Source organism: Anas acuta, chromosome 9 (assembly GCF_963932015.1).
Source record: "Anas acuta chromosome 9, bAnaAcu1.1, whole genome shotgun sequence".
Lineage (NCBI taxonomy): Eukaryota > Metazoa > Chordata > Aves > Anseriformes > Anatidae > Anas > Anas acuta.
Window position 1 is genome coordinate 9,967,931 of NC_088987.1, and position 14,978 is coordinate 9,982,908.

Below are 14,978 nucleotides of genomic sequence, written 5' to 3' on the forward strand. Positions count from 1 at the left end.
GGCAGGCCAGGCTGAACCAAAGGGAGATGCATTTCCAATTCAGGTAGAGACAAAACAGCTGAGACAGAATTTGTCGATAATAGAACAGCAAAAGGCAAGCAAACGCACAGCCTGAAAGTGCATGAAATCCCAGGGAAACCTATCACAGAAAGAAAAATTCACATGTGCCTTTAGAAGCATTTTTACTTGGTCAGCAGCAGATGATTTTAAAGCAACTGTACGGAATGAGCCTGACATGCAAGTTTAAATAGACACGTGCAGTTCATGCTTGGACAACACTCGGAGAAACACGGTTTCATTTTTGGGTGGTCCTGTGTGGGGCCAGCAGTTGGACTTGATGATCCATGTGGGTCCTTTCCAACTCAGGATCCTTTATGATTTTGTGCCCCATTAACACTGAATGTAGAGGTTACACACAAGAAGCACATCAGCATCATGTAGCACTTTGGTCACACAAACAGCTGAAGGGGATTTTTTGTGTGTATGTTACGTGCAGTTACTGCATCTGCTTATCATAAATAAAATTACAGTCAGCTTAGGTACAATCACCTCCCTCTCATTCAGGAGGCAGCTTCCACTGTTCCTGTTACAAATTTACCAGGATGGTGTTGTATCTAGCAGCCTCTGCGTGACAGATACAAAAAGTACCTAACAACTTTTAAGAGCAAGGTGCAGAATTTGCTATATGCATGTTACCGACCTTTCATCCAGGGACCTCTCAACCCCGAATAGTGGTGCCCCACTAACAAAGGCAGAATGAGCATTTAACATTAGCTTCAGAACCTCCTGACTGGCATCGCAGGGGCTTTTTGTGAGCAACACAGAGAAACAGAGAACACGTTAATTTGTCAGCCTCACAAGCTACTGCTCAGCTGGTACTTTATTTCAAAGCATGTACATAGTTTCTCTCTCAGGTACTTGGAAAATGAAGTTTCTCAAACATTAATATAAAAATACTCTCACAGTTTTCAAACTCTGTACTCTCCAAGATACCTAAGACTTGCACATGAAAAAACATACACGTAGAGTTCTGCCTTGCAGTGGGCCTGCATAAGAAACACACAAGGACATACACTTCAGTTTGTTCCTTTCAGTTTTCCTCATCTGTTGGTTGTATTTTGCTTTTCACTTATCTTGATCTGGTGGAGGGCAGCTACTTTTGGCTGAGTTACAGAGTGATAGTTTTAACCTCACCTAATGGTAAACCCAGGGATTTTTTTTTTTTTTTTTTTAATAGTTTGCACTCAACTCTTTTCAAAGGCTGTTCTGCATTTCAGAGAATCAGGTCTGCTCAAACATGAAACTCAACACCGCTGTAAAATAAATAAAATTCAACTGCTGGGGCACTCTGTGTATCCGCATATGCAAATGAACTTGCTTAGCACTTCAGTGTTAACAACCTGCCCATTGATATTACCAGCTGGAAAAAGGATAGCTTTTCAGAGGGAAAAGAAAAACTGCCTGCCATGCAAAACTACTAGGTGAGGTCTTATGGCTGCCTCCTATTGCTGCCCTTCTGTAAATCAAAGGACATTTTTTTTCATTAACTATGTTTAACAGCTTTGAGAGCAGGTGGGTGCACAAATCAGGAATTTTCTGTGATTTCACAAAGCACAAATCAGAGGTTTTCTGTGATTCATCTATCACTGTAATCTACAGGAAAAAAGACTATCAGGTGTCTCTAATTACTTTATGTCCTGTGCAGCTGGGGCATTAAAGCAACTGAGCAGAAAGTTTCACGTGAATACAACCAGATTTTCAACTGTCTTGTCCTTCAAAACATCTTAATTCCAATCTGAAGTCTATTAGCCAAAGGGGTTAGAGGAACTTGCCTGTTGGATCCCTTTCCACAAAAACCTGATGCAGCATCACTGGTCTTGGGTCTGATGGCAACTACACCGAGTGAGGAAATGCCTTGCCTATTCAGTTGCCATCACATACCAAGAGGCACAAAGAACTCAAGGTCTCATCATCACAAGCATAAAGCTTTCTTCTGTTCCTACGGAAATGTTTGGTGGCTTTACAACTCTTTACTCAAGTGGGAGGCAATTGTCACTGTTGGAGCTGCTTGACTTTTTAGGCTGGGTTCCTCTTGTTTGTTTCTCAAGTTGGAACTCCAAAACAAAAGCTTTGGCTTCTCCCTTTTACACCTGCTAAAGCATTTGCTTTTGAAGTCCATTTACAATGTTTTCTGCTTCAGTGGCAGCCAAGCTCCAAGGTAAACTGCTTTTCTGTTAAAGTTTTTGCTGTTGTCCTAAGAGCTGTGTCATACAAAGGGATGTGCAGGCTTCATAATTTACTGGCAGAACTAACTGCTGGGTTTTGATTTAGCGAAGGGCTTCCTGATTACCCTTACCTATTCAGCACTTTGATTTGCTGAAGACCAGCATAAATTCCATAAAGACATAACCAATCACTGTTCAGAAGTGAAAAATTTAAAATGTGACAAAGACCAAAGGTCCACAGCCACACACACACAGAACACTGTTTCTAATCTGTTCACGTCTCATGGTTTCTCCTGTGAATGAAGAAAGTTCTTAAATCCAGTGGAAAATTAATTATTCATTCTACAAATGTTAAGAAACAACATTAAGGGGAAAAAAAATGAATGAATAGGAATAATTGCTGTAGATAAACCTGCTGACCAGATCCTCAGAGATAAGCATGGCTGGATGGTGCTTTAGGCACTGGCACAGTTTTTCAATTGCCTCAGGACAATCAGACGTTGATAAAATACTTTCTCTTCAGTCTCTGGTGGTCAAACAGAGATCTCACTCCACATAGAACTGCTCCAGGCAGTGAGGCTCTACACAGATAGCGTACACTTTCCTTCCTCGTGCAGATGCAGATCTTTTGAACACAGATATTCCCTAACTCATTCACAACAGCATAATTTAAATAAAGCAAGTTACAGACTTGTTCAGCAAGCAATATGTAAACAAGACAGTTGCTTGGCCAGACTCCTGTGCTGAGCCCTACAGACCACCTCCAAAGGCCATTTACTCTGACACAAAAAGCAGAGAGCAAGAGACTTCTAGAGGTAGCAATGTCACTTTAGAATAAACTATCAGGGACACTGGGACTATATCCATCTACCGTATCAGTTGTGGGCACCTGCTGAGACCTTGAATTGTAACAAGGCCTTTGTCTTAGCCAGCTTTAGAGAGGACTACAGATGGATCCCATCAGATAATCCCTGAATCACCATGCAGGGCACACGCCGTGCAATGTTAATAACCTCTTCTCGGTAGGTCGCCAGTAAAGCTCATTACAGGAAGCTGCCTCTGCCCTTCAGTAAAGTGACAGGTGATTCTTGAGGAAAGGAACTGTTCTCACTTCCTGGACGACTGGCTGCCTGCAGGGAGGAAAAAAAAAAAAAAGAAAAGAAAAAAAAGTCTGTCAGTTGAAAGCAGGATTTATCACTAGGCAGGAGTTGCCTGAGGGAACACTTGTTTGATCCATACAGTGACACAACCAGCACAAAGTACACACACAAAGGCACCTTAACCACTGGTGCTGCAACTTCAAAATGCAGAATGTGCTTACGGGAGTGAGCCAGCTGTCAGGGGTCACTGAAAGAACTTCTGGAGTAGCAGGAAGCCACAGGGGCAGGTCACACTGCTGATAAAATCCTTCCTCATTCTTTTGGTACAGATTTTTCTGTCAGTCTAGTTTCACTGTGCCCTAGAGTGAACCAACGTGGGATGCTGCACGCGTACCTTTAGCATGTCCATAAAGAGGTGCTCGGAACAGATGCAGAGCAATGCATGAAGACTAAATCATTCTTCCCCATCCACATGGAGCACATAAAGCAGAGCTGAAAAAGTCTAGATTTGGAGGTTCATTTTGTCTTCCAGCCACTGTCACCCCTATACCAGCTCGGAAGGGGATTCAGCAAAAAGCTCCAACGTGGTTGGTTTTATTTTGAGGAGCTCAGTTTTGCTGTAAGGTACAGCTTTAACACTCCACTAACAGTGGGCTACATCTCGGGCAGGAATCTGGCCCCAGGCCTGTAGCTGCACTAAGTACCTGTGCTTCCTCTGCATTCCTCAGGCATTCCACACACTCCACACTCCAAGAACAGCAGTCCAGCTAGTTCAGCTAGGTTTGCGTCAAGGCAACTTATTTCCAGTAAGTACACCTACAATAAATTTTAAAAACAAGCTAAAACCTGTCTCTAAAATAAGCCATCACATCAATAAGTGCAATCAGAAACTAATCTTTTTCTCATCATTTGTCCAGAGCTATATAAACTTTTATTTCTCCACAAACACAAAGCCATCCACAAAGTGAAGACAATCCTCCAGAAGGACAGTCTCTTTTAATATGTAAAATACAACATAACTACGCAGTAGGCAACTGGAAGGCAGCAACTGCTGAGATCTACTAATTGCTTAGATCTGTGCATCTGACACCACTTCCAACTCATCTGCAGAAGTCAATTAGGAAATCAAAGGAATAGCAAAACAGAGCTTTACCAGGGGCTCACCTGCTTCAGATGCCTCCCTGTACCCTGTACTTTTAAGCAGAAGCTTAAAGGGAATTAAATTTGAAAACCCAGGGTTTGGACTTGGGTGCTTAAAGCCTTTCTAAAGTCCTTTAAAAATCAGGTCCTTAACACCAGCCTCTCAATTTTCCAAACCATAAATACCTGTGTGAAAGCCCCTGCAAGATGCAGAGTAACCAATAGGTGCCTTATGACAGCAGACAACAACACAGAATAGATACACATAGGGTGGGTGGCAGCTTGTTTGCAGAACAATTTCTTTGCTATTTTTTGGCAGGAAGATAGGAGTTTAGCGTTCTTTTGCTGCCTTCAAGTCTGTCCCGTGAAACCTATGGACAGATAGAAAGCAAGTTACCTGAAACCCCAATGAAAAACTCTGGAGAAAAGCTAAACGGACACAAAATGAGATGCAATGTTCCCAGGACATGATGCCCACAGGTATGCTGTGAGACAAATCCTATCTAACAAGAGTTAAAAATTAAGAGAGCCCAAGAGTCTGGCCTTACAAGCTACATACATTGAATCAATAAAGAAACACAAAGAACACAGAACTCTGATTACACTCTGCTTTAACTCAGCTTCAAAATAAGCTGATTATACACTGTGCCACTGGAAAAGAAACTTAATTCATATCCCTATGAAAGCAACCACATGTGTGTCACATCTTTCACAGGGCACAGACACCCAGGAGCGTGGAGTTCTGCTGGAGAAACTAGAACATGTGGACAAGTTTGTGTGCACACGTATACTCTCTCCTTTTTAATGGACTTCTGCTTTTGGAAATGAAGCTAAACAGGTAACAGGGACAGACTCTTGGCTGTTGGCATCACATTCAGCCGGGGCAGAATGGAACTCCCCTCACAGGAAATGTAAAGCGTTGATGACAGAGGTGAAACACAGGGCATACGCAGTGAAAGTAACACTAAAAAAGCTGGCAGTTATTATCTAAACATGGGATCACTCAAGCAAATAATCGCTAGGTCAAAATCTCACTTAGTTACTAGGGACATCCTCTTTCATTGTCTCACCTGTACTCCCTGGTTGAAACCACACAACCTCCTCACATATACGACCACACGAAATGACAACAAGTAAGCAATATAGAAGGTCCAAGAAGCTCCTTCCTGCTCTGTTGCTGATTTACTATATTATTTCAGCTCCCTACCATTAGTTTTCCTTATCTGTAATTAAAAGTTAATGATAAGCACCTATCTCAAATTCCACGGGCAGGTTTACAAAGTGCTATTAGTTTCCTGGTGTTTTGTTTTTTTTTTTTTTTTAAATGGTTAAAGGTAACAGTTACAGCTAAAGAGTCATGCTGACATTACATTGTGATAATCATCACTAAACTTTTACGATACAATTGGAATATGAACCTATAGCACGTTGCTATTTCCATTTTTATTGCTGCTGGCGCCAGGGATATACCTGAATGCGGCTAGTCCAGCCCCAGGAGTATATTTGAATCCAGCCAGTCCTTTCTGCACCCCGGAGAAAAAACTTATTCACACCCTCCACATCTCCATACGTGTTTACTGTTGTGTAAGCAACTGAGACCAACATTTCCATTTTAGTGGACTCATGCTGGCAGGCCTAAAGCATACTTCCATCTCTTCCCTCCAACCTCAGGTCCCTGCCTTCCTCTCCCCTGAGCCCACTGCAACCTAGCACTGCTTATGCTTCTGCAGGCAACAACACATCCATATGGTTCTCAAATCCAAGTTTCCAGCAGAATGCTGACTGCCACAAGCAGCACACCATGCCTGGCAGCCTTCTTGCTAGGCTGCCCTGAGCCCATCTCCTGAATTGTCGGACATCTGGTCTACATTCAGTGCAGTGCAGACACACCCAGAAATCCAAATTGAAGAACGTTAGACAAGCTATACAGTGGAGTGAACAAGTGTCTAAAGAAAAGGAGACAGTCTAATGACATCCAGAGAATGTCTAATCTGAGACTAGAAGCTTCCCCCCATACTTCTGAGCCACTTTTCTCCACCCAGAGACAGGAAAAAGCACGTCTCCAACTGTTCACATGACAGTCTGGAAATAGGAGCAGTGTTCAGCAGGATATAATTCCATGGTTGTGCATCCTGCAGATGACAAGTACAATGTCATATACTCCTGGCACATTCGTAGCGTACGACTTCATTCCTGGAGAGCTCCCGCAGAGCTCCCTCCTTTCCCATCCCAAGTGCTGACAAGGAGAAGGGTGACTTTTTCCACTTACTCTGTCTGCTCCTTGTGGATGATCCTGAGGAGCTCGGCCGGCTCGTTTGCTGGGGACCAGACTGAGAGAACTGCGGGGCAATGGTCGGGAGCTTTCCTTTTCTGGGGCTGGCACTCTGCACTTCAGGAGTGCGAGGGATCTTGGGTTTGCTGGTAAAGGCCGAGAAAAACTCACTGTGGGAGGACATGGAAAGGGTTAGTAACGCACAGAGAAAAACATACGCACAGAAAGTCTGCAACCAAGTGAAACCTGGCCTGCTGTCACCACACCAGAATGCCCCAAATTCAGGGTGACTACAAACGGAGAGGAACGTGGCACCACAGGTGTCCTGGGACATGTACTCTCCGCACACCCTCCCTAAACTGGCTCTGTGGACCTGTCTATCCTACTCAAACCTGATTATTTGGACAACAGGATTGAACAGGTCTGGGTAAGCCCCTTGCAAATAAATAATAGATGTTTGGCTTGTGTTGTATAGCTTGTTTTCTATTGTCTTCATCATATGCAGACTCATTCTGAGGTACAAAAAGCATATATGAAAGCTACAGCACAGGAATACATCCTTCTAGGGCACAATTTATTACATACAGGTCATAATATTGGCAGACACAGGCATCCTCCCTGGCTCCCAGCTGTGACAAGATTCGTAGATCTCCCAAAAGGTCTTTGTCAAAAGAGCAAAAAGCTCTGATGGCATCTATAAAATAAATTCCCTATGCACACGGGTTCCTTGTTCGTGCTGAAAACACAAACCAGCTGCTGTTATTTCACAGTCTGCACATGCTGCAAGAATACAATTATTTAAAACGTAGTCCATAACTGCGTGAGGACACACTGTCCTTCCCTGCCGCCCCTAGCATCAATATATTCTGATACACAAAAAGTGAAGGCTACCAGGAAATAGTAAGCCTTAAATAATTTTGAATCTATATTCATGTTGGCTCTAGTGAGTCAATTTTCTCTTAAAAGGAGAAAAGATTAAACTGAAATAACAGCTACGTGAAGAAACACATCATATTAAAGGGAAGTGAAAGCAGAGCCAAAGCAAGAGAATCATAAAGGTGCCATCGAAAGGAAAGTGATTAAAATTTTATTTGGAAAGTCCCCGTGTTATTACCTCCATCAAAAGAACCCTTTGTGACCATCAGAAAGGGTGATTAGGAGGATTTTCAAGACATTTAATCCCTCCTGCTCTCCTGGGAATGCTGCTGAGTCAGTGATTAGCCATTCCATTCCCCTGCTTCACCTTGCAGGGAGATCTGTCAGCAAACGTTTCTTTTATATTTTAAGTGGCATTAATTGTCTGCATTTTGCATTTGTATATGTTAACTATTAAGGGCAGAGACACTCTAACTCCTTTCCTCAGAGCCACCTCTGCAGCCCTCTACCTATCACTGAGCATGACAAGCATTAAACTTGTAGTGTTTCAAAAGGGAAGGTGGCAGATGGCAGCAAAACCAGCAAAACCAAGCCAAAAAAAAGTAAGATTGGCTAGATTCACCCCAAGCCGTGGATCCCAGATGTATTTAAATGTCTCTCTCCATAAAATAGTTTCATTGTTATTGCTTGTTTGTCGTTTTATTCGCTCAGATTCAAGAGTTGGGTTTTCAATACACTTGTGCCAGTCATGTTAACCTCGTGTGGATTACGATACGCTGACACAGATGAAAAAGCAAGACCCAACAGCCTCACAGAAGTATTTGAGCCATAAATTAGTTTTTTTGTTATTTGGCACTAGATTAAAAAAGTTGCATCTGTATTCCTAAGCACTAAAAAGCATTTTTATAGCCATGAACAATCTCGGTTTCAGCAGAGTAACCTAGGCAGCTCTACACACCTGGGAGACAAAGCACGGTAATGCAGTCAGTCACTGTACTTGATGAAAGAGAAAGAATATATAACAGTCACGTACGATGGCTCACATATTTACAAACTCTCTGGGAAAGGATTATATGAAATAAATTGGTAGCAAACACCGTAAAGTTCAAAGAAAAAATCTGCTGGTGTTCTGTCAGGATGTGTAGGATGTGTCCATGTATGCAGGTGTCCCAGAATGACTTTCTCCTACAACAATAAAAAGAGACCAACAGAAAAGAGGGAATCCTCAAAATACCATAAAAATCCTTCTATCTGGCTTCCTTTAGGACTTGGTGAGATGAAGACAGAAGCAGCAACATCTAGTGTGGAAAAATGTTCTGTAGTATTTAGTAAAAAAGTCATTTGTGACAGTGTGTGGTAATTCGAGAGCAAATGTTCTAACAAAAAATAAATCAGAGAAACCTACGTTTGCATTGACAAGAAATAAAACTGATTTCTTGGAAAAAATTAAGATAGTTATCAAAAAGTGCACAGCAGACTGACACGGAGATCTGAATAACCAACCAAGATATGTGAGAAGACTCGACATTCAAATACGAGTTACGGACTGTTTTTTCCAAACACACTCGGACTTCTTACCAGTTTTACCTGATTATAACAAAAGGTGAGACTATTAGAAACCAAAGAAGGCCCCTACAGAGTTTAATCTCTTTACTATGACGATGCTGGTCATAGTCACAATAAAACATAGGGAATTTTTCAAGCAAGCCTCAATCGTAAACTCAAGTCTATTACGCACAGGTTTATGCTTGATTAACTACAAGGCATATAACAGATCTATATATGATCAAAATGCTGCATCACCACAAGTCAAGCTTCCTTTTCTCATACATACCTTTTCTAGGAACGTCTTGGTATTTGCTTAGTAGGAAGGAAGGCAGCTCTTGTGGTAGACATATGACCAAAGCAGTGATTTATTCACTCTGTTTTGCAAACACATTAAAATACACTTCCAGGAAGGAAAAAATGAAAGAAGAATAAAAAGGCACGGCCTAGTCGTTGCAACATGAGCACATGAACAAAAGACCCCTGACACAGAAAACTCTGTGTTCTGCTTGGACTATGAGTGGTTACATTCCCATATCCGTAACTCGAGGCTGCTTTGTAAATAGAGATTATCGTTTGCATGGTAAGGAAGCATACATGTACAATGCACAGATACGATCTGCTTCTGCAATACTGCATCCTTAATTTCAGTTAGGGATCCATCTATTAGTGATATTTATATAATCTTGTATTCAGAAAGAGCAAAGATTACTAGGGACATACCTTTTAAACAACGGATTACAACTGTAGAGAAGCAAAGCTTTGCACTAAGGTAGGGGACAAGATACTGCCTATATATGATCTCTTGCAAGCAAATGCCCGAATAGTAACCTCTCTACATCAGCCAGAGCACAAAGCAAGCAAAATTTTGCCATCAAATTCTGTTTGTATTTGCAGTATGTGCTTAGCTACTGTTATGTTAAGACAACACGGAAGTAAACCAGTAATGCAGGAACAGGGTTATGACTACTACGCACTTCAATTACTTGCCAGTGCTAATTTGTTAACAGCATATAATTTCTCAGACGTCACCATTGGAAGAGCAAAATTGTAAAAAAGATATTTACAAAGGCATCTGTAGGCCAGAAAGAAACAAAGCTCTAAGCAGAGAATCCAGTTTTCAGAAGTGCTAGAGCTTTAACTGACACAAGTAACTTAACATTTCTGAAAAAAAATCAGACCCATAGAGAGTCTGTAAAACCTCTCCTTTAACACATCTCCACCCATTCTGTGTTTTACTCTTGGAATGTATTTGCTTTTAAAACTTCTCTACACTCACTGTTTAAAACTTGGCCCAATCAAACTACCTTTAGGAAAAAGCTGTTAATGTCTGAAGGACACATGTGGGTCCTGAAAAGCTTTGGTAAATCTTGGTCCAATTCCTAATGAATTACTAGTTCTCACCCAGTATATAACATCACAGTCCTCCATATGAGGAGCTTCACAGAGGACTCAATGCATGAACAGGAGGAGAGCAAGATCTTTTTTCTTCTTTTGACAGATTTTTTTTTTTTCAAGATAAAATTGAAACCCATTTTGGGAGAACTTGTAATATTTTAGTTCTTTGTTATACCCACCTAGCAAATCAATCATCAGGGATTCTGGTCAGCTGTGTTAGCAACACAGCATGTTTAAACACACAAATCCACTTAAATGCCTCATTTCTCTTTTGCATGTTAATTCCTGCCCTGTTCCCATTGCCGTCCCTCTTTCTTTACTGTTTAAATGATTTTTCATGGGGTACAGTACAGCCATCTACGGAAGCAATCAGGAAGTTTTACTTGCAGGAGACCGGGTTGTGCATACATGTGACGTTCATTAATAACGTCTTGCTTGAGGTTTCTCCTATTCTGGACCAGATGCTTAGAAATTGAACAGCTGCCGCTGGCACTACTAAGGGTATTTTGTTTGGCAAGCACCGCCACAGCTGTCTCAGACCAGACTACATCATACATCAAATGACTTCACAGATTGTCTTTACAGCAGCATGGAATTAGCTGGTAAGTCCCCTCAGACTCCTCTTGCACTCTTAGATACTCATCTGAATAAATCATACCTATGAGATTGCCCATTTGCTTTGTCCTGGGTGAAGTCGGTAGATCGAGAAGACAAGATATTGTCACCACCCGGGATGCTTCGGTCCGTTCTGTGGCCTGATGAGAATACTTTGGACGACTTCGTCTCAATTGCTATTTAAAAAGGAAACAATTCAGTGAGAAGTTGGCTCTTTACAATTCACTAGAAATACAATCAAGTCACAGCTTCTGTTGTATGAAAGAAAGGTTGAGACAAAAGCAGGCTACTGAGTTACTGTGGCAGAGCGCTTTATAGCTCATCAGCTGAGCCAAGGTAACTGCATGTGTGCATCCTCCTAGACCATTGCAATTGCAAAGTAAATCACACTTGGATCATTTTCAAAGCAGCTATACTCTGCATTCATCAGTTAAAATATATCCGTTATTAGCTGATACCTCATTAAAGCCACAGGAATGCAACCTCTTGCAGTCGTCTGTCCACATCTGTAGTGACAGGCAGACATTGCAGACAAAAAACTGTTTTAAACACCTCCGTCAGAACTGAGGTCTGTTACATTTGCTCACTAACCCTCACATTTTGCCTTGTGCTGACACAAAAGGGAAGGACAAGCAGCTTGCTGAGGATCACAAGGCTACCGAGATGTGCAAGTCCAGTAAGAGCCTAGGGAAAATTCCCAGCTCCATTCCTCCCATGCCTGGGCCAGGCTGCCCTCCTGTTTTTATTTGCTCTCACTTGCTGAGTGGGATACCGACCAGGCCGCTTCCAGACAACCACCTGGCTGCCCAGTTAATGGTCTCTCTGATATTCCCTGGATATGTAAATAAGGTGACCAAGGTTCATCTTTAGTACGCAAGCCTTCTATTCATAGGAAACAAAAAAAAAGTCATACTAATAATCTCTTTACCAAATTGATAAAAAGTGAGGACGGTCACAGACAGAATCAGAAAAAAAAAAGAACATGACTCAAGAACAGATGAGTAGATCCAGGTGCAGAGAACATTAAGAACTACTTTCATTTTTAGAAAACAGAAGAGGATAAAGGTTTCTTGAAGCTAAGCTTTGCTTGAGACATGACATTGATGATGCTGACTGTTCACGTGAAGCTTTTATTCTTTTTCTCTCCCCCCCCATCTATTATTATTCATTTCATAACTTGATTGCATGCAACTCTGAAACCCAGAATATTCACATGATGTGGGAAAATACATGCTGAAGTGAGCAGGTTTCTGGTGCTGCATGGTGACTGTCAGACCAAGATCTGAATTCAACACACTGTATATTCCATTTCTCAGCAATGACATTTGCCTGGGCACGATGGAGCCCCTAGAAGCAGTACAACTATTTTTACATCTTTCTTACGCAGTGATTCGTGTTTTATCTTAGAAGGCACTAGAAGAAAAAGGGCACAGAAGCTTTGTATAGTAAGATTATTTTTTTTTCTAATTATGGTTTCAAGGGCTTGTTTTGTACTGTTTTGAATCCAATGTTTTGAATTCAACCTAAGATTTACAAAAAACACTGCCTTTTGGAAAACAGGCAATGTCCAAAGATCCAGTCCAGTTACAATGAAATGATCTGCCATGGGATCCAGCAGTGCAGTCTCTTCTCCTCTTCATTTCTAAATCTCAAAAGGTAAGATAGTTAAGCATATATTTCACTGGCTACTTGCAAAAACTGAAAACAAACCTCTGGCAATCCTTCTCAGGGTAATTCAGTGTTGTTTTATAGCCTGTTAGTGCTAAGAATTGTCTCTGTCATGCATAAAAATAATTAGTCTTCTTATATGCATAATGAATATAAACTTGCAATATGCTGTATATTCTGACTTCCAATTTTTTCTATGAGAAGAGACAGTATAATCTAGCTCTCTAATATCCATCTGTAAGCAGTTTTGACCGAAAACAGCTAGCAAACTTTTTTAGTGGGTAAAATTAAAGTTCTGAAAATATGAATACATTAAATTGGCAGCATTTTCTTCAGTACTAAGGCATTAAATCAACAATCTCCACCAAAATGATGAATTACTTCATTGACTTGCTCGGATTCCCGCTTTAAGCCTCCCCACAAACCTCTCCAAGCAAGCCATCAGACAGCATCAGTAGCAGAGGAAAGGTGACAGAGGTGAGTGAACATAAGATATTATCAAAACGTGGTTCAGAAGGCATGCTGGGCTCCTGGTGCCTGCGTAATACCTTGGAAATTACATCCAAGGGTAGGTTTTATCTACAGTACATTTTAAAACAGGAAATAGCAGCACATTGGGTACCTGCTTTGCTTAATTTCCTTTACAAAGCATTAATATGCACAACCCCTTTTTAAAAATTATTATTCTATACAGAAAAACGGTCGAGTCAGCATGCTTTCTTTAGCTCACAGCCTCTGTTCTGAGCTGCTGCCTCTGACCAGCTAATTAATTTCTGTGTGGAACAGAATTAGCTCTACTCGGCATGCTGCTGTGTCAAGCAAGGCTTGAGGACAGCAGCTCTCTGTTCATGCACAACAGCAAGGACCCGAGTGCCCATCTCAAACAGGAGCTTCAGCTGCTTCTCTCATACGCCTTTTATTCAGCACGTTGTATTTATCAGCTCTAGGCATTATGCAAGCAGATTCCTGCCTGCAAGATCTTGGTTACTTTTCTCAGAATCCTTTTCATTTCCTCTAGGAAATTTAAAAAACAAGAAGAAAAAGAAAAAAGCCTGCTATTCCTTTGCTGCTTCAAAGCATATTTTTCAACAAAGTAAAGGCAGGTTTTTGCCTGAACTTATTAGTAATTCTGTACCGGATATGCTTCAAGATCCTTTATCTAAGACTGCAGAATATTTTGCTTTAAAACCCTGGTTGGAAATGTTAATGAATCCCTGCAAGCAGGTTGAAACTCACATCAGAAGTCCCATGATCCTGTGGATATTGGAAGATCAGGAAAAGTATTTCAGAAGCCTATAACCTTTTAAACTCCAACACATGCTTCTGAACTCTCGGGTCCAGCTGAGTCTGCATTAATTTCAGTTTAAGTTGCAAGGACGGAATCGTTAGCAGCATCACCCACAATGCAGCCACACACACAGGGCTCCCCATCCTCCACAACCCTTCATGGTTTGAACGCAGCTGCAAAACGAAGCAGATAGCTGCAGCTGCCTTCAACTTTAATACAGAGGACCAGCCAATCGAGCCTGCAGGTGCCAGCAGACAGTAATTCATTTAGATCTGAACAAGGGTATATTTGATCAAGTAAGTAGCTTGGCCAGTTGGGAAGTGCACTGTATCTGGGCTTCAGCTCTCTCCCTAGGCAGAGGATATCATGGAGTGAAAGAAAATATACTTTGCACGTCGGAAGCCCTGGGAATGATCCTTGGCCCTACCACAGGAAGGGAGATGGAGCAAGGCTGGTGTGGCTGTCAGTATCTACTGACCACACATCACCTTCTGCAGCCATTTATCCAGCTGGAGCCAAATGCATGCCCAAGGTCATGCAGACTGCCCCAGGGTCTACAAACAGAGACCCAGTTCCAAGGCTACATTTAAAAAATAATAATAATACTAATCAAGCAATGAGCAAAAACACCATTTACAGAATATCCTTACACGATGAGGAAATGCAGAGGTCAGAAATGCTGGACCTGCTCCCACCACAGACAGGAGGACAATCACTCGGCAGAGACTGCAGTTTCTCATGCCTATCATGACAAGAGACGGCATCATTTTCTGGCCTGGAGGAGAAAGGAGAATGTAGGGTGATGAATACTTGCAGTCTAAAAAGTTACAAGAAAGCAAATTCTGATTTCT

The 14,978-nt window shown here is 41.6% G+C and overlaps 1 protein-coding gene and 1 long non-coding RNA gene across 4 annotated transcripts in view; one reads left to right on the forward strand and one right to left on the reverse strand.

The window, feature by feature from the left end:
* Positions 1-840: 840 nt before the first annotated feature.
* Positions 841-14,978, reverse strand: part of ARMC9 (armadillo repeat containing 9) — a 64,285-nt gene continuing 50,147 nt past the window's right edge. For all 3 annotated transcript variants that reach the window (XM_068691705.1, XM_068691704.1, XM_068691707.1), the window contains 4 exons: positions 14,778-14,902; positions 11,215-11,347; positions 6,735-6,907; positions 841-3,355 (listed from right to left, as the gene is read on the reverse strand). In XM_068691705.1, coding sequence (XP_068547806.1) covers positions 3,333-3,355; positions 6,735-6,907; positions 11,215-11,347; positions 14,778-14,902 — 454 coding nt within the window. In that variant the 3' untranslated portion in view covers positions 841-3,332. The remainder of the gene's footprint in view (positions 3,356-6,734; positions 6,908-11,214; positions 11,348-14,777; positions 14,903-14,978) is intronic.
* On the forward strand, positions 12,479-14,783 carry LOC137860907 (uncharacterized). Its single transcript, XR_011099242.1, has 4 exons — positions 12,479-12,616; positions 12,732-12,827; positions 13,164-13,316; positions 13,858-14,783. It is a non-coding gene; the product is annotated as an uncharacterized lncRNA (long non-coding RNA).